Source organism: Molothrus aeneus, chromosome 6 (genome assembly GCF_037042795.1).
Source record: "Molothrus aeneus isolate 106 chromosome 6, BPBGC_Maene_1.0, whole genome shotgun sequence".
NCBI lineage: Eukaryota > Metazoa > Chordata > Aves > Passeriformes > Icteridae > Molothrus > Molothrus aeneus.
This window is the reverse complement of record NC_089651.1, coordinates 55,910,552-55,930,199: the sequence shown is the minus strand read 5'-3', so window position 1 is coordinate 55,930,199 and position 19,648 is coordinate 55,910,552. Positions and strand designations below refer to the sequence as shown.

At 44.3% G+C, this 19,648-nt stretch overlaps 1 protein-coding gene across 1 annotated transcript in view; it reads left to right on the top strand.

The window, feature by feature from the left end:
- Nucleotides 1-601: 601 nt before the first annotated feature.
- The window catches only part of MTHFD1 (methylenetetrahydrofolate dehydrogenase, cyclohydrolase and formyltetrahydrofolate synthetase 1), a 40,192-nt gene continuing 21,145 nt past the window's right edge, over nt 602-19,648 (top strand). Inside the window, exons 1-10 of the mRNA XM_066552483.1 lie at nt 602-750; nt 8,546-8,630; nt 10,964-11,023; nt 11,719-11,772; nt 12,132-12,268; nt 12,390-12,490; nt 12,817-12,953; nt 14,352-14,463; nt 18,249-18,376; nt 19,021-19,118. Coding sequence (XP_066408580.1) covers nt 710-750; nt 8,546-8,630; nt 10,964-11,023; nt 11,719-11,772; nt 12,132-12,268; nt 12,390-12,490; nt 12,817-12,953; nt 14,352-14,463; nt 18,249-18,376; nt 19,021-19,118 — 953 coding nt within the window. The 5' untranslated portion in view covers nt 602-709. The remainder of the gene's footprint in view (nt 751-8,545; nt 8,631-10,963; nt 11,024-11,718; nt 11,773-12,131; nt 12,269-12,389; nt 12,491-12,816; nt 12,954-14,351; nt 14,464-18,248; nt 18,377-19,020; nt 19,119-19,648) is intronic.

The window sequence follows — 19,648 nt, the reverse complement described above, 5'->3', positions numbered from 1 at the left end:
CTGTGTGGGTGCTGAGGCCCTGGCACAGGGTGCCCAGAGCAGCTGTGGCTGCCCCATCCAGGCTGGGCAGGGTCTGGTGGGAGGTGCCCCTGGCTTTGGGGTGAAACTGGATGATCTTTTAAGTCCCCTCCAACCCAAACCACTCTGTGAACTTGTAATTCTGCTCCTAACTTCTACTCTTGGCATGACCTGTTACAAGAACCACAAGAGGACAAGAGACACAGATTATTCTTATACCGATGTGAGATTTTCCTATTTATTCGCTGTACACAGCCCAGCTCAGCTGAAACGTTCAGCTCCCTCTGGGGCTGCCCTCTCCCTCCCGCTCTCCGCGGAGCAGCACCGGGCACGCCCGGGAGCGCTGCCTCGGAGCCGTTCTGGAGGCCGCTTTGGCGGCCATTTCGCCGCGGCGCTCGGCGCCGCTCCCCCGCCCTGCAGCCGGGCCGCGGGCGGGACATGGAGCGGCCTCAGCCCCGGCGCCCTCGCTGAGGGGCGGGACACGGAGCGGCCCCGGCCCCGCTGCCCGCGCTGAGGGAGCCGCGGAGGGGCGGGACGGGGGCAGCGCTTGCGCGGCGGGGCCGCGGGAAGTTCGGGCCACGTGGGGCGGGAGTGAGGCGGCGGCGGGCACAGCGCGACCCGCAGAGTGCGCCGGAGCCCCGCCGCGCTCACCTCTGCAGGCCCGCTGCTCGCCCGCCCTCCGGCCCTCGCCATGGCCCCCGCCGAGATCCTCAGCGGCAAGATTGTCTCCGGGTACGTAGTGGGGCCACCCGCCCGCCCTGCCCGCAGCTCGGCCGCGTCCCCTCGCCAGGGAAGGTCCGGAAGCCGCGGGGCTTCTGCCCTTCGGAGTCGCCGGGAACTGAGGGGGCCCCCAGTGTGCTGGGGCTGGGGGGGCTTTGACTCTGGCACTGTGGACGAAACAGGTTTGGAGACACTCTACAGCTTTTTCAGTAGGTTGCAGCCAAAGCTGTCTTCTTCCTGGCTGTAAACTGGGAGTTACTGGACGAAGTGCGGTGTTAAAGGTCTCAAGGAGAGTGCAAAGTGCCCCAGAACGCACCTGGTGCTGCTCAGCATGGATGAGATGAGAGCCCAGGCAGGTGTGAAGCCACGGGCTGACCTGCAGCTTCTGTGCCTGCAGGCTGGGTTGGTGGGATGCTTTATGAGCAGGAGTTGGGAACATGTGCTTTAGGTATGGGCTCTGTTTTCATACTCTACAAGCATTGACTATTCCTTTTTAAGGCAAAATAAGTTAATCCACGTGTTGGATAACACATAGTTGAATGGTCACAGGTGTCCTGCCAAAGCTATTTAAAAGGTTTGGGAAACCTTAAAATAAAAAGTGTTCCTGTAGTTTTCAGGATTTACTTAGCTGGCAAGCCCTGGGTATAGGTGAGCCTGCATTGTTTCTTTAAAAAAAAAACCAAAACTTTTGCTTGTTTTTCCTGCTGCCATGCAACACACACATTTGGTAAGAAAGCCAAATAAATGTCCCTAATCCTGGGGGAAATGCAGTACAGTGGTTCTGTTATATCCTGTGGAAACAGGGTTTGATTAGGTAGGTTCATTGGGTATCTCCTGTGGATATAATCAGGGAATTCAGGTAGAAAGGTTACATGTGAAAAGGTATAAGGTAATCTCAGTAAAGCAGTTAGTCATTCTCTTAGGTATTGCTGTGTATGACACAGCTACATCTAACCAACAGTGGAGCAGTACTGAAAAGTAGGCCTAATGTGCCTTGAATTTGAATATCCATGAGGAAAGGCTGCTTGCATGTTTTTTACCTGGTATTTTTGGAGCCAGTACCACCTGTGTTTTGCAGTCTCTCAGACTTACATGCTTCATACCACCTGATCCTTTTGGCAGTGTTGGGGCCAGCACACTCTGTAATGCCTGTGCTTGCTGCTGGTGGGACTTCATGATTTGCCTGTTGTAGGTTTCTTTCCTGTCATAGAAAGTCACCCTGAAGTGCAATAGGTCCTGGAAAGATGCTAGATGGGGTACAATGATAGTTCACATTAAAACTTCTAGCTTCCTTGGCATGGCATGTTGCATTATTTACTTAATTTTAAAGATATGGAGTGAAATTTTTTATTTCTGTTTCCTGTGTTATAGTAGCAGCTATAAACTGCCAATTCTCAGAGGACACTCATGATGTGCAAATACCTGGGCAGAGGCATGAACTTTTAATAGGCACATGCAGGAGAAAGGTTTCATTAACTTCCAGCACATCTCTTAATGTGTTTGGCCGAAGTCTTCTTCCAGAGTCATCAAATCTTGACCTGAAGACACCACAAAATGGAAAAATAATTGCAGTTGTTCAGCTGTCCTTCAGTTCCTTTATTTGTGCTGTATTTATGTTCAATATAGCAAAAGCATCACCTGCTCCCTGTGGGCCTTAGGTAGTTCTGCCTTTTTCTGGTGGAGTTCTTGAAGGAGTCATGAGGAATTGGGCTGTCCAGCCTGGAGACAGCTGTGCCTTTCTTCCAGACCCCTGGAGAAGTGCTGGTCCAAGGGATTCTCACTGTTCAGAGTTCACCTCCAGGCCAAGAGTCTGGCAGCAGCAGAAGTGATAGGCATGTGGTTTTTCTAGGAATTTTCAACTGAACTGCCTGTTGTAGAAAGGGAATGTCCCTGACTTTACATCAGCTGCAAAACGTTTTCACTGTCTTGTAGGGGGTGGATTTTGTGACTTTACCCTTTAATCAAGAAAAATGTTTATTTGTAAGCCAGTCAAATATTGACAAATGAGTTGAATCAAACAAGTAGTGTTCAGCTATGTAATGCTGGGCTTCTGTGTGTGTTTTAAATCAAAGCTCGTAAGTATTGTGAACTTTCTCCTCCAGCCATCAAGCACCCCTTCCTCAAAATAGATGAAAAAATACCTAATTCACAATCATGCCAGCTATTTAAACAAAAATCAGGTGGATACTGGCATTCTTATTCTTGTGAAACATGTAAAGAGAATAAGTACTTTGAGAGAGTTTCCTTGCCTCTATAAATAAGGAAAACTTAATGAAGTGATAAAGGTAGTTCACACCTTTGGAAGGCTCAGAAGAGTTAGGAAGGAAAATTGACATTTTCAGTGGCTTTGAGTATTACCTGTGAGGATGGAAAATGTGTTTAGGCTGGGCATGGGAAGGAGAACACAGCAGGGACTGTTTTCTCTGTAGGATTTTGGTGTTGATTTTAATGCATCAACATCAAAATGCATCTAGTCTGCTTCTGTCAGTACAAACAAGAAGCTTGCACAGTCTGTGAAATATATTAAATATTGGATGGGTTCTGCATCAATCTGAGTTGGCTGGTTACCTCAGGATGGTTTTCCTCTACTTCTCTGAGTGGCTGTTCAGTAATTCTGTCTGAGATCTTGCTACAAGTTAAATTTGCCTCATTGGCAAATGAGTTACGAAAGATGAGTTATTGTATAACAGCACAGTAAACAAATGACTGATGGGAGGAAGAAAAGCAGTGCTTTAAGTGTGCAGGATATGGTGGGTTGAAGGTAATAAAAATACAGTATTCTCCACCTTTTATTGCTGGTATTCCCAGAAGAAAAAACAATCTCTGTTTCTGTGTCTAAAGAGATAATCAGTGCAAAACATTGTAGTGGCTCTTCTTTACAGTTTATGTGCCCTGCAGTGAGCTGTGAGTTCAGGCTTTACCATCTGAAAGAGCCCAAGTTTGGAAAACTCTGGCTTGGCCCAAATTGGTTGGTAGGACCAGGAGTGGACCAACATTTCTGCTCTGGAGGAGTGGCTGATGAGTTGTGATGGCAGGGAAGACTTAGCACCCCTCACAGCTCCTGGGGGTGGGCCAGGTAGTGCTTTGGGTTTAGAGTGCTCGATTAAGTGGTTATCAGGCTGAACTTACAGCTGGGGGTAACAGTGCAGTAAACAATTCCTCAGCCTTTTCAGTCTGGGCCTAATTTTTTTATTTTTTTAGTTCCTACTGTAACTCCAGGTAAATCTAGTCTGAAGTGGAAAAAAATTCCCTGATCCCTGATCTTTCTTTTACCTACCCACAGTGTTTCAGGCTTGCACTGAAGGGTCCCACACTGTGGATGGGCTGAGTTAAAGTGAACTGCCAGTGCTATTGGGTGGCCCCAAATATGAGCAAGAACCCTTGTGTTCAGTGCTGTGCAGACTCAGTTTAAAAAAATGGGACCCTGCTCTAAATAGTTCATAAGAGAGGAGAAAACATTGTCTGGTGGACAACAGGGCCACAGATCTGTGATCTGTGCACATCAGCACCAGCTTACAGGGAGGGCAAAGAACATCTGGGGACTGCTGTGTCCCCCTTTGTGGAATGAGTGAAATCTCAATATTGTTCCTTCAGAAGGCAAACCTTTGTAGATAAGGCCTAGAATATTGTCTGAAGTGCTGGCAGCCACTCAGTCCAAAGGTGGATTGAGTCCTTACCTATTGTTCTTGTGTTTTCTGCTGGTTAAATCACCTGATAGTAGGGTATTATATGCAGTACCCATTTTGGGAAGCAGGCCTGCATGTGTGTTGCTGCATGGGAAAGTGGTATGGGACAAACTCTTCTAAGTTATAAAGACTCAGCTTTGTGTTAAACTCTGTTGTTCTGTTGTCAGTCATCCACATTTGCAAAGTACCTCAATTGCTGCCCATCTCTCAGACCCACCTTGGACATGATGAAAAAGCATCTAAAAATCAGAATTAATGTCTTTGTGTGTTTATCTGGTCTGTCTGAAGAGAGCTCATGTGTGTATTTGTGCTGACACAGCCAATAAGGTGGTTAAAAAACCTTGTGAGTGTGGAAGTGGTAGAAAGTAGCAGGCTTTTTTCCTAGGAGATAATGACAGTGTGCCAGGAGCATGCAGTTGTGGAGCATGAGACAAGAGGGTGGAGACATGTGAACTCATTCCAGCTCTAAATGTTGTTTTCCTGCAGCTGGAGCCAGCTGTTGAATTGCCAGCAGTGTTCAGGTGGTCTTTCCCAGGTATTTCCTATCCCAGTGCCACTCATTGAGCCAACCTGTGACTTCCCTGAGGAGAGACTCCTCTGTGCCTTCTTTGGGTGCATGTGGAATGTTCTGTGACGTTCTTCTCTGCAGTCCCCTCACAGCATTTTAAGACAATGCAGTTGTCCTGACCTTGGACATGGTGCCATGGTGGTTTGGAGATGGGAAAGTTTGTTTTTCCACATTATGGTGTTGCTCATGGGAGCAGCAGGAGGTGAGCAGTGGCAGTGCTGCAGGCTGTAAGGAGGAATGGCTGCAGGGACAACAGCTCTGACCAGGATGGTGCAGGACCTGGGGAGGACCATCAGCCTCATGCAGCTGTTTCTGCAGGGCTGCAGCAGGAGCATTTCTGCTGCATGTTTGTGAATCCCTTGAGGGATCTGTGATCCAGGCAATAAAGCCAGACCCTCCCCTTTGGGGACAGGCTTCTTCTGGAGCATCACTGTCTCTGAGGAGGTGTTTGCCAAGTCCTATGTTTGGCACTCTTTACATAGACTTTTGACCCTGTTACTCACAGGAGGGACAGAAACACAACCTGGTAACCTGGTGTCATCTTCAGTATGGTGCTGTATGTCCTCTCCAGCTGAGCACTGAGTCCATAATCCCACGGGAGGGTGTGGGGTTCTGCTAGAACATGGGAACCATGTTCTCTCCATTTCCAGCAGAGCTAATGGAGTGTGGTTTGTCCTTTGTCTGAATTTCTGGGAAATTCACTTAATGAATTTAAATTCAGCTCGCTGTTGCAGTCCAGAGAAAGAAATGCCAGCAAGTTCTTTAATCTTTGGAGCTGGCTGTTGCATTGTATGCTTAGAACCATGTGCTGTCCTTAACCTGTGTGGACCCTGGACTTTTGTTTGCTGCATGAATTTGTTTGTGGAAGGGCACGTGGGCACAGGAGGGGGCTTAGAGTCAGAGAGAAGGCTTTTGGGGAAGCAGACACATAGAATTGCAAATTTTCTATTTGAAGACTTAAAAGACTCTTCATACAGCTAGTAAAAAGTAGTGTTGATTTATCAATATGAACTTTTATCTTTGGGAAGGCCTGAGGTCCACAACAGAATTTTGTAGACTGTATAACTAAATAGCTGCTGGTTTGCAAAGATTATTTTATGGCTTTTGTAAGTCTATGGGTAAAAACAATTATTTCTTCTTTTTTTCTTGAATTTTCTCTTAAACCTTTGCCCATGTGGTTTTTGTGAGCACTGGAGAGCCGTGGTACCCAACGCTAGGTGGCTGTCTAACAAGTGATTTCTTGATTCAAGGCTCCTAAAGAAAATCACACTGACAGCACCACGTTTGTGTGTTTGTGTGTGTTGCCTTTCTCCGGGAGCTGAAGGGGAGGTGACCTAGCAGCTAATTACAGAGAATGACAGCGATGCAATGTGTGAACAGCTGTGGCTGCTGGGGGTGAAAGCACACCACAGCCCTGCTTCCAGGAGGAAGTTGGGTGGGCTCATTTCTCTTCAACTGAGAAGACTGCAATAAAAGTAATACCTAAACCTGGGGCCCTTTCTAATATTTCATGTTTGTTTGTATTTCTTTTTGTTTGCTGGCCACGAACCAGTGCTGGAACTTACTGGAACACCAGAGACCTCAGAAATAGTTCCCTTGGAGAGTTGCCCACAGCCCCCACTCACTGGCCATGTGCAGGGGGTTTCTGATGCTCCTTGACATTGTTGTGTTGTTAGAAGCTGCTCATGAGCCAGCTCAGGTGCTCCCTAGGGGCTTACAGCTGCAGTGTAAGGAGAGGCAGTTGGGGATTTTGCTGCCCAGCAGATGAATTTCTGTCACTTAAGCACAAAGAATTGCTAGGATAAGGTTTGCTGTGTCCTGATGCCAAGTGTTCTACTGAGGTGACAGCTGAAGGAAGGCTCAGAACTATGGTTTCTTAAATAAGGCTGAAAACAGTTGCTTCCACTGAGACTTTGAACTACTTGGCCAGATGCAAGCACCTGTGCATACTCTGAACTCACTCCTCAGGTGCAGCAGAGCTCTGACTGTGTGATTCAGGATGCAGCAGGAGAAAGGCACGATTTGGGATGTAGCTGGAGGCTGTGACTCCCTCTGAGATGAGCCTTTAAACAGCCTTAGGGCTGCTTCTAGCTGGGCCAGCTGTACTGTCCCCTGGGATCAGTGCTGCTGGGTTGAGAGAGCTGTGTGCTGCTCCCATTTCCCTGTCTTCCTGCCTCTGGCAGGTCTAATTTGGAGCTCACAGTTGCAGGGTAGAGTGGCCTGGTTATTTGTTTTCCTGGAGTTTTCCTCTATGCAGGAATCACAGTCTCCCAGCTGGCATCTGCTATGTACCCTGTCCCTGTACCCTTGCCATTCACCTTTTTAATGAACTGGCACCAACACCACCTGCTCCAGTCTGGGAAGTCTGGTCCCACTTGGGCAGTAGCAGACCTGGTGATACTGATCTGAGGCTAAATGAGCACAAGGAGACCTGTGTTTTATACAAAAGGCTGTTTGGTGCAGGGTGGATTTGCTGAGTGTGGTGGTGGCACCTTCTCATCTCTGAGAATGGGGATGGGACACAGGATGGCGTTCACATGGACAGACCTGTTGAGCCCCTCATGTCCTGTGAGGTTTTGCTTACCTGGCTTTTGCTTCTGAGTGTCTCTTAAATTTGCAGTGCAGTGCCATGAGCCCATGAGGTGGACAGAACTGATCAGTTCTTTCAGAATCCTGACTGCCTCTGGTGAGGAGATGGAGCAGTTGGGCCTCCACCTTCCCTGGTGAAGGATTATGCCTGTGGGGCCAGAAGGTGGTTGAGAAATTAGAGAGGAGTGCTGTGCTGTGAAGAGGTGATAACAGTGACTTCTGAGCTGTCTGTGGCTAATTTCAGTGCTGGGTACTCATTATTAAAATGTTCCATGGTAAATGGGGTGTGAGTTCACATCTGAGCTAGAACAACCAATCAGTGCTCAGTTTCAAAGTTGTGGGTTTTTTACAACTGTATCCTTAAACCTTCCTTTACTGAAGAGTTGACCTGTGTACCAGGGTTTGGTGACTTTTCCTCACCTCCGTCCACCTCCCATTCTCCTCCCTGCTTTATCTTTGGATACCTCCTGCTTGTTTAGTTATTTCCCAGAATTTTACCATTGTAGATTCATAATCCCTTACCAGGACAGCTTGTGTGACAGTGACAACTGGTGCCTCTGGGATTCAGGTAATTTTAGTACAGCATAGGTGGAAAGAGGATTTCTTTTTGAGAAAGGAGTTTGAAATCCCGAGAGTTTCCATGCCAAATTTTGAACCTTTTTTTTTTTACCCTTGTATCCTCTGACAGCGTGAAGAAGCACAATGTGGACTTCGAAAAAATAAAGTTATTTAAATAAATTTGAATTAACCTGGTTCCAGAGTGTCTCAGTAATTTGTGGACATCAGTTTTATTTGGAGATTGCTGAGAGCTGTGTACTCGAGGCATAAGTGCATGTTTGCCAGTCTGCCCATCTGTCACTTTTACAACTCCTGACTGTATCAGAACAACTCCATCACTGTATCAGGATTCAGCCCTGTGATTAACTTCTGCCTTGTATTTGTCTTCATTTTTTCCCCTTTTCAGACAAGTGAGAGAGAGACTAAAGCAGCAAGTTATTGAGATGACTGAGAAATTTCCAGGCTTCAGACCAGGACTTGCCATTTTACAGGTATTGTTTTCTTTAATGCCAACTAGAGAAAATATGAGTTGCTTTGCAGTGGTAAGGGCACAGCTGATGAGCTTCATCAAAGCTGCCTTGTAGTTGGTAGCATTTTGTTAGGAACAGTGTTCTCTGTGAAATGGTGACACAGTCCTGTTATGTCTTTTTGCCAAGTATCAGAGCCCAACAATTTTTGGGTTAAGTTGTTTTATTTCTTTCTTCAGACTCTGTCCTCTGTTGGAGTATTGTTTTTGTGAAATGGTAAAATCAAGCTGTTTGCCTGTTAAGAGCAAGCAGTGCTTGTAGACTCCATTTGAAATCTCTGCACTTGAGTGAGCCCTGAAGTTTGGCAGCTTTCAGAGATGTGTTTGTACCAGAAATCCTCCAAATGGGATGTTTATTAAGTGATCTGGTCTGCTGTTATGTCAAAGCATAGAGAAAAAAGATGGGTAGAGGAGGGAAGGGAACCCAAATGAAACTAAAACTACCTTTGGCCAAGATGACTTTGAGTAGAAGGGATGGAACAGCATCCTTTTGCTGAATTGGATATCCCTCAGAAGTGAGCAAGTTTTAGAGCTTACAGAAAAAGGCTTGCAGAGGTAAAAGCACATAACAGGTACAGGGGTTTGACCTGTGTTTGGCATCAATTTTTCCTTTCCTTAGCTGCCTTTCCTTTGCAGCTATAAAAAGATGGAAACTGTGCTTAGGTCAGAAGGTGACTAGCAGTAGCAAGTGTCATGCTACAGGAAGGACCTGTGTGTCCACAAAAGCTAGAGGGAATGTAAGTGGCTGCTTAGAGCAGTGACTTGTGTCCTTATTCAGTATTTTGAGCTCCTGCAGAGCCTTTGGTGCCTGTCTGTAGATTCCAGTGCTAATACCACCATAGCACACAAAGGCCATGCTCCTCTTCGATGCCAGGAACAAATTTGTGCTTGTGTTTTGTTTTGGGGTTTTTTTTTTTTCCCTGGTTTTCCTTTCTATTAGCTTTAAGCAGATTGTCTCTACAGAAGCTTTGTCTGCAGATGCTTAGAAGGAAGGAAGGAGGGTGTAAACATTTAGTAGTGCTTTGATGAAAGCTGCTGAACTGTTCACCTCATAAACTGTGTTGAAAAATTGCTGTCTTGTGGCACTATTGGGTTGTTTTCCTGGTGGGCTTTGTATTCAGTCCTGGATTGTCTCAGAGTCCTTTACAACCTGTTTGCTCTTTGGCTGTCTGACACTTTTGTAAGCTGTCAAACAATCTGGTCTTGGAGTTCATCTCCTAATATTGATATTTGCAGCTGTCTGTTTTTCAGTGAACTCAGGACAATGAGCTGGTTTTTATTTGCAGCACACCATACATTATGTGCTCTGTTCTTGGGAGGTATCTGGTGTCCTCTGAGCTCAAAGAATAAGTCAGTTAATCTTTATTTTTTTTGTCCTGTAGTCAGTAATTCCTTATTCACAAAACATAATGTTTGCTGACATCTCCTGCTTCTCTGCCCTGTAGAAGCAAACCTTTTCCTAAATCCAGCAGACATTGCAGGGAGACAGCCCCTTTATCTGTACCTAGGAGGAAGAACCAATGTGCTCTGGGTGATCAGGTCACCCCTGCAGCTTGTAGTCCATGTGAGAACCAGGGATGGCTCCCAAGTGCCAGGGAACAGAATTTCAAGAGCTTGCTTATCAGCTTTTCCTTATTTCACCCCTATTTTCTTAAGGTTAGAAGGAATATTACCTTTAACAAAACATACTGGATGATGCAAGTGGTCTCCTGAAATGCAGTTGTACTGTGAGCATCTAGTACTGCCAAAAACTGCAGGCATTTGTTCCACTTGCTGCTTTTTCTTTGTGCACCACTTTGTCCTTGTTTTGGTTTTTGTTTGGCAGGAAAATTCCCAAGGTCCAAAACTGCAAGGGAAGAAATGTCTCTATCAAAGCACACATGTATATAAAATTAAGATTCCCGAATATCAAAGAGGCCCAACGTTTTTGAAAGCCTTAATCAGATAATTGAATGTTATCAGCACCTGCTGATGATGTTAATTAGCTAAGGATTTAACTTTCTCAGATCAGATGGCAGGCAGTATTTTCTGCTTTGGAGACCACTGTGTTTTTAAGGTTTTTCAACAGGTGCAAATAGTTTGTGCAGAAGATCAGACAACTTGTCTTTAACTGCCTTGTACTTGAAAGAACTTTCTTGTTAGCTCCAGCTGTTTACATCCTCTATCAGTGTGTTTTACAGTAATTCAGGAATACCTCTGTCTCCTTGATGTAGATCCAAGGAAGCTGAGGGTTAAGCCCATCTCAGCCTGTGTCTAGGTCTATTCTGTGCTGTAATTCAATTGTCTTTTCATCCTTAGGTTGGAAATCGGGATGATTCAAACCTCTACATTCACATGAAGCTGAAGGCTGCTGCTGAGGTAATCCTGGACTTTTAGGACTACTCTTTACCTTCCTACAGTTGGTCAGATCTGAATATGAAAAACCAGATGCAAGTCAATAGTTTTGTCTAAGTTTTTCCTGTATTAGAGAAAGCAGTGTTGGCCTGAGTTCTCAGTTACAAGAATGTGGTGTAGGTGTGTAACCTCAGAGCCAAGTCGGGTGCTCTGGTCACAGCAATGTGCCTTGGTGCCACTTTATGTGTGATCATCACAGATTACATTTTTCTCAAGTGCTGTGTCTTTCCTGACCCATGGCCTTGTTCTTATCTTCCCTGCCTGTAGGAAGATAAGAACAAGGTACCTGCAGTTGCTTTGTGCTTGTCACAGGTAGAACATTACATGCTACAACAGGGCAGGGACACAGATGAGTGCATTTTTCCCTAAGTGATACCTGGCATTTCTGCTGGTATTTTAAGGCAGTGTGCTGTCAAGCAAAGCTGATGTTGTTCATGTCAAAAGGTGAATAGGACAGTTAAAGGACAGACTCAGTAGGCAAAGCACTAATCTTTCTTTGATGGTATTTTTAAATCATAGGACTTGGAGCCTCAGGAACAGGAGAGAGACTTGGGAAATGTGACAGAATGCAGCTGTGATTTAGCTGGATAGAGAGATTAGCCAGATCAATTGGATGTCAATTCAGAAATCAGATAATTTGTTGTTATTCTCATTTGCAGATTGGGATCAGTGCCAATCACATAAAATTGCCAAACACAGCAACAGAAGCTGATGTAAGTAATACAGCCAGTGATGAAAAAATACATAACTTCAGTGTTGTGCTGAAGATATCTTTGCTCTGTCATTGTATAAAAAGGACTACTTGCCTATTGCTACTAACTAATGAAAAAAGAATTGGAACCTGGTGAGGTGTTTTTGTGGTTTTTTTAAAGAAAGCTAAAACATTACAATGTAAAATTTAGAGATTTTAGGAGCTTTTTTTTTAAATAAAGAATGTAATTGGTTTATACTTGTGGGTGGAAAAACTAAACATAAAGTTTGTATATTTTAATCCAGATAAGATTGTTTTTTCTTTTGCATCAGTCGTATTTCAGTTCATCAGCCATTAGTTTTTTGGTGTTTGCTGTTGTAGGTGCTCAAGTGCATTGCCTCTTTGAATGCAGACCCAGCTGTTCATGGCTTTATAGTGCAGCTGCCACTTGACTCTGATAATCCCATCAACACAGAAAAAATAACCAATGCTGTTGCACCTGAGAAGGACGTGGATGGGTAAGCTGGCTTCACCTCTGGAGAGCATGACAGCTACTCCAGAAAGAAATTTTTTTCTTTATTTTCTCTTCAACAGTGAGGCTGGGTTAACTTACTTGGCCTTTTTTATTTCAAAATACAGCTTAAGTAGCATCAATGCTGGGAAACTCTCTAGAGGGGACCTTGGAGACTGCTTTATTCCATGTACGCCAAAGGGATGCATGGAACTTATCAGGCAGACAGGTAAGGAGGTTTCCATACACTATTCATGAGTGCAGTAATCTTCAATAAGTGTAGAAATCACACACATTGTGAGGCTCTGCTTCACAGCTTTTGCTGAGATATCACATTTCATCTCTGCTGCCCTAGATAGTAAAAGAACTAGGTTAAAATGGTCTTTCCTTCCTCTCTCCCAACTGCAATTCCCTACCCCACACAACAAAGAAGAACAGAATTCTGAAGTACCAGAACCAGAGTTAAACTGACCAAGACTCCAGAGCAGCTTGAGTTAGTGTGTACCAGGCTGCACAGTGACCTTTTTGTGCTCTCTGTGACTCTGTGTGGTGCAGGTGTCCAGGTGGCAGGCAAGAGAGCCGTGGTGATCGGCCGCAGTAAGATCGTGGGGGCTCCCATGCACGACCTGCTGCTCTGGAATAACGCAACAGTCACCACCTGCCATTCCAAGACCTCCACCCTGGCTGAGGAGGTAAGGGCAGGCTGTAGTTATTTGTCCCAGGCCACTCTGCTCCATGCTCAGTGTGCTGCTGCTGTGAGCCATTAGGTCTGGTGTCATCTGAATTGGTTTCCTGGTCCTGCTCATTGCATGGTTGTGTAAATACTTCTGCTGGAATAGAATTTTGATTATTTTTGGCACTTAATTAGAGGGGTTTAATTATAACAATAAAATTATTATTTTTGTTGTCTTTGAGCAAGTGCTGAGAATTTAATCATCCCTTCCTAATCTCCATGTAGGGGTTAGCAAAACAGCATATGTTTTTGTTGTTTTGATTAGTTTTTTTACCAAAAAGACCAGGTGGTCTTCTGCTCTAATGGCTGAGAAACGTTAGGCCAAATGATTTCTCAGTTGGTTTATTTTTTTCAGTCGATTTTCTATGACAGGGAGTCGGTACCATTTTCCACTTCAGCAGTGAGAGTGACAGAAATAGTGTTTTGCTGTGCTGCCACCTACTTGGATTTCGTAGAGCCATCAGCACTGCCAGGCTCTGTAGGCAAGTATTAAAGCTGAAAAAGGGAGTAGGAGTGTTTGAATATAACTCACAAAGTAGATCAGAAACACTGCAATGCTTCACGCCGTTAAGTTGCTGTTCAGTAAGACCATCATTAGGTTGATTAAAAATTGAAGTGCTCATACTTAATGATATCTTAAAAATAGTTTATCTCCCTTGAAGATTAAAGGAAAATAAATCAAGGGATAGCAGCTTTCTCAGCAAATGTGAATGAAGCAGTGCAGGAACTGACAACAAGCTTTAGTTGGAGTCTTTAACACCAGCTTCATGACTGGATCTGTCAAATTTACTGAATAGTCCCTGAATGAATATTAGTGCTGAAATACAGTCAGCTTCCCCTGGAGTTGTGTGTTATGCAGTCCTGGACATGAAAAGCACAAGACAGTGCTGTCACCAGTGAAGTGCTGCTTAGTTCTGTGCAGGGGTTGTTCTTGGCTGAACAAGATGAGTTCTTGCTGTCTGATGAGTGCTGGGTATATTTCTAGCACTGAATGTGCAGGGATATTTGAAGGAAGAGAAGAATATTCAGAAGGCTTTAATTTTATCTAAATGTAGCCTGTATGATCCACTTGGGAATCATGGAGGAGTTCAGAGGAGGTTGTGAAGTGTTGACTAGCAATAGTTCAGGGTAGGAGTGTGAAAATAGGCCATTATTTCTAGCTGCAGGAATCTGTCCTTGCCAAGGAACTGGCAGCAACCTTTAAATGCTGAGAGCGCCCTTCCATGCCTCCAATGGCAATGGGTGAGCACAGTTTCACTGCAGCTCAAGCTGATTTAACTTGCTGCAGAAGCAGCTCTGCATTTCTCCCCTGCCAGTGTGATACACGATTGTTTGTTGTTTTTTAATTTCTTTATAGGTTGGCAAAGCTGACATCCTGGTGGTTGCAGCTGGGAGAGCTGAAATGGTAAAAGGTGAATGGATCAAGCCTGGTGCAATCGTAATAGATTGTGGAATTAACCATGTGCCAGGTGCGTGGGCAATGTATAACAAGTGGGGATGTGTTTGTTTGTGTATAAATGCAGTTGCTAAGCTCGTGATTACTGTTTCCTTGGTGTCTCTGGTCCACATGGACTTCTTTCTCCTGTAAGTCTGTCTTAAGTAGTGATGACAACCTCTGACAATGCCAGAGTAAAGAGACCACTGGTCTGAAGCACTCTCCTAAAGCAGATCAGTGGCAGTTTTTGATTCAGCCTTCAACGAGGCTGATGATTAATAGAGGAAAGAGGAGGCCTTGGAAATATTGCAACAGAATATCCATTTAATTTGCTCCAGCTACATGGTGAAGTCTTGTCACTGTTGTCACTCTGGAGCTCAGGGCTTTGCTGTCATTACTTCGTGCTTGGATCTGTTGAAGCAGTTCCCTTTGAAGTACAGAAATGACAAGCAGTCTCTTAAAGTAGCTGTGGATTTGTTGAATCACAGCATTAACTTCTTAGGCTTGAATGGCTGTTGTCTTGAAACAAAGCAGATTGTGCAAGAGTATTGGTGACAATGGCTCGGGCAGAGAATAAAGTGCTTTAACATAATGGATTTTAGGGTAGGGTTTCACTTAGCTGCACCTTCCTTATAAAGATGCTACCGACAGTCTGGCAATTTCTGTTTTCATCTCATTTTAAATCCAAATTATAGATATTGAATGATATGGAAAATTAGTCACTCTTACTGTGCTACACCCACAAGGCTTTTAAAAGGTAGTTTTCATAATTAATCAGTCATTTTGTTGCCATTATTTAACAGAATGTAAAGAAATTTCTGTTCAGTGGTCTTGTTACTCAAAGTTGACATTAGGCTGCTTTTAAAAACATTAGTCCTGTATCTAATTAAAACTAAAAAGTCATCTGCTGTTCTGTTTGTTGCTTGATGGTTTTGTTCCAAACAACCCAAACTTAGGCCATTTGCCAAAACCCACAAGGTCACTGCTGATGTGCATGAAACAGAATGGGCTGGAGTCTCCCCAGCTGACATGTTGCAAGTAAAACCCCCATTGTGCTTCTGATATATGATGATATGACCTTTTCTCAGGCTTTATTTGAACTGCATCTCTGAGGACACATCCCTGTTCCTTTGCAATTAGCCTGCCTTGAGCTTCTTGTGCACCCAGCCCAGTCAGTGTCACGTGGAGTACACTTAATGGCATTGAGATTTGATAATTGAGACTTGATAGAGTATCATGGAAACTGTCACATTTTTAAATGATGGGTATTATAGGCTCTGGTTTGGTTTTTTTTTCCCTGTGGTTTTCTGAAGCTGCTGAGTTTTCCTGACTTTTTTCCCCTCTGTTATGTTGTGAAAAGGTTTTCAGATGAATCTTTTGGGAAATTAGTAGCAGAATTGTGGGAATTGCAGCGCTACAGAAAGAACAACAGCCCAGCTGTGGCCTTCTCCAGCTAAGTCACTGTGCAGATAGAATATTGCTGCTGGCTGTGATGGTGCTTTGAATGTGGTGTGGTGAGAGCACATGGATCTTACCACAGGTGTAAGTGCACCCAGCTGGGAGCCTCCCAGGTGCAGCTGGAGGACATGGCAATCTCTGCATATGCTTTTGGTTTGCTAGTCAGGGTACCCCATGCATGCAGATCCCAAACTGTTTGATATATCAGGACGTATCCTCATGCTGTCTTGCCAAGCTGGAGTTAGGACAAGTTACAGCCATGTAGCACCATCCAAATGCAACTGTTGTGCTTTTGAATGGAGGGTGCCTGAACGCTCCAAGGGTGCTGGTTTGGAGGCTGGAAGAGACACTTCAGCCACATCTGGTTTGGTGTGCTGCAGTTAACAGGATTGCCTTCAGGTAGGCAGAGAGGAACAATCAATCTCCTGAAACCTCTACTAGAGCAGGCAAGTGCCTCTTACTTTCCAAACTGGGTTGTATTTGTCTCTTCCCACTGCTGATCCAGCAAATATCTGGATGCCTTGTTCCAGGCCTGTAGAAGATGCTTTGCTACAGAAAGGGAAAGCAGTGCAGGTAGAGGATATTCCCAGAAATGGCAGTCCCTGGAATGTCCCTCTCTGAGTCCTGAGGGAGGAAGTAACTCTCCTCAAAGTTGCCTGCTATGGGATTTTGCAACACTTGCTAACAAGAAGCCATGAGAGTGGAATATGAGAGCAGCTTTTTTGCAACATAGTTATAGTGTCACTGATACTCCCTGCAATTAGTTTGTATTTTTTTAAGAGTGGGATGATGAATATTGAAAAGGTGAAATTATGGGGAGAGATGGCAAGTATTGTGTGTGAGCTTTCTCTCAAAAGAATATTTTCAGGTAATTGAATAGCTCCTAGGCTGTGCTCAGCAGTGCCTGGAGTGAGGTGCAGATGCAGAAGCAGGGACTGAGGGGTTGTTTGGCCTGTGCTCATCTCTGTGTCTGTGGAACAGATGAGGCAGTTTGGAGTGCCAGCTTGTTTGCCTTGTTCTTGGGCTGAGAGCCTTCCTGGCCAGGATGGCTGATGAGCCTGCTTGGCATCCTTGGAAGAAAATAAAATTACATTATTTACTGTTTGCAGCCTTAATTAAATTGGTCTCTAGGGGGGAAGGCCAGGCTGGTCTGCAGTTCAGGCAGCAAACTGACAGCAGGCTGCAGAAACACTGGTTACCAGCTGTGATGATGTTCAGGCTTTGAGCTTTAGGGAGAAGTAGTGTTGCTTAAAAAACACAGCAAAGCATCCAAGCTGCTAATTGTCAGTAACAATGCAGCTAAAAAATAATGTTGGCTTTTGTTCTCTCTTTGGTTTTAGCATAATCTGCTGTTGGGGAGTTTGGTTTCTGCTCCACTCCTCCCCCTCACCAGATGTATATGAAAGTTAGTGATTGTGTTCTGTTCAAATACACACTTATTGTATGCAATATAACATATCAATACAACAACATTAGAATCTATTTTCAGATTTTCACACTGGTTAGAAGCTCCCTAGAGTCCTTTATCTGAAGTGAGAATCTGCTATTCCAGGAGCAGCTTAAATTTCCTAGTTTTATGTGCTGTAATCAGTGGCTTCCTTAGGTGACTGTGCTAGTTTACTAATTCATTTTGTCTCTTCCTCTCTTTATTGGGTGAGTTTAAAGGTCACCACTGGAAAAAAGGACTATGTCTGCTTCTGAGCTGTCAGGTCATAGAGTGCAGCAGGATATAGCAAAATACATTGCCTGAGAGAAAGATTATCCTACTGAAGCTTTCTTAAGGCACCTGTGAAGTTTGTTTTGACAAGTCTGATCTCTGTGAACTGCAGTATTTACTGGTCCATCATTAAACTAGCAGTGATAACTGAAAAGCTCAGCACTTTCTGCCTTCAGTTTCTGTAAAACCAGGTGATTTTATTCCGTAGAAAGGCCCAGATGCCCTCCAAAATGGAACAGAGCAAATGTAAACCTGGGGGTTTTGGAACAAGTCAGCCATGTTTCATCTCTCACCTCTTCATGACTGTTGGTTTATGTCTCATTCAAACTGCCCTGTGGGCAATGAGCCACTGAGAAAAGACTTGCATCCTCCGGGAAAGGGAGATCTGTCTGGCTGAGGATAAATGGTGCTTAATGGGAGGATGTGTTGCATGAGCTGTTGACACTCTGCAAGTGAAGTATGATGATAACAGCTTCATCTTGTGATGTTGTCTTAGCTGTTTTATCTTTCTTTGCAGCTTTCTGGGTACTCAGCTTCTATTTTGTTTGCTCCAGCAGAATTAAAGACTTCAGCTTCAGTCAGTGCTGTCTCCTCTGTTGTGCTGAAATGTGATGTGTAACTTACTTTTCTTCTTAAATCCCCAGACAGCACAAAGGCCAGTGGAAAAAGAGTTGTGGGAGATGTGGCATACAATTCAGCAAAGGAAAAGGCTTCCTTCATCACCCCAGTTCCTGGTGGTGTTGGGCCCATGACTGTGGCCATGTTAATGCAGGTACTGAGCAGACTGTGGTCGTCTCCTCTGTGTTTGCTTTGGGGGGTGTTGCTGCTGGCCATCAGCACACTGCCAAAGCTGCTGTGCTCCCTTCTTGCTCTTGAAAAATCTAGTTAGGATTTCCAGCTTCTAGTCCAGATAATGTGGATACAGTTAACTGAAAAAGAAGATGGACTTCAAGGAAATGTTAGAACAGAGGTTTCTGGTTGGTCAGTTTTGGGAGGTTTTTTAGGGGTTTTTGAGCATGGTCACTCAAAACCATAAGAAATGGGCCTGTCTTATAATGCTCTAGCTGTAATTCTGAAATCATCCTTAGGGTGATTGGATAAAAAGGAGAGTAACAGTATAAACCAGCTCCCTCTGTTTCCATGCTTTGCTTAAGAAACCCTCCTGGCACAGAGCACCCCAAAAAATCCAGCACACTGGAAGATCAGTAGAGAGATAGATATGGTGGGATTTTTTTCTTTTTAAGAAAACAACAAGCAGAATCTCATTTTGGATTATTAGCAAATGCTTTAATAAAAGCACTTTGGTTTAAACCCAAACTGAGACAGATAGGAGGGGCAAACCTTTCTGGTCTCTTTGTTAACCAGTGCAGTTTGTGCAATGATGGTTCCTTTAATGCATTCACTTGTTTGTTTTAGAGCACTGTGGAGAGTGCACAGCGTTTTCTGGAGAAGTTCCAGCCTGGAAAATGGACCATCCAATACAACCAGCTTACCCTAAAGACGCCTGTTCCAAGGTAATGCTGTCAAATTAAGGCACTCTAAGGTCTTCCTGAGGAAGCAGAGCTAAGCTGCAGTGGTGCTGTGATATCTCTTGAAGTGTCTTGAAGTCTTCTTGGACTTTCACAGACTTCAGGCCAGCTAGATGATTGCTGATTCAGGAAATAGTGAAAAACTTGTATTTTGGAAAATTTTCAGTCTGGCATGCCAAGACAGTAGTATCTTCAAATAGGAGTTGCTCAAATCCCCAAGGAGCAGCTGAAAATATGCAAAATACCATATGGGATCATAACACATTGCCTACAAAAGGCATTCAGGAAAGTGGGGAGGTTGAGGAAAGGGGTTGTTTGTTCTGGGTTTGGCTTTTATTTTTAGGAAGGCAACTCTGAGAATGTGTCTGTTGTAATGTATCTGATTAGTTTAATTAGGGGGGTTTAAAGATTGACTTCTAAAACATAGATTAAGTGTTTGTGGTTTATTCCCTCCAGAAGCAGGGAACTTGTGGAAGTCTTTGACTTACAAACTCATCTTGCTCTTTTTCTTTAAG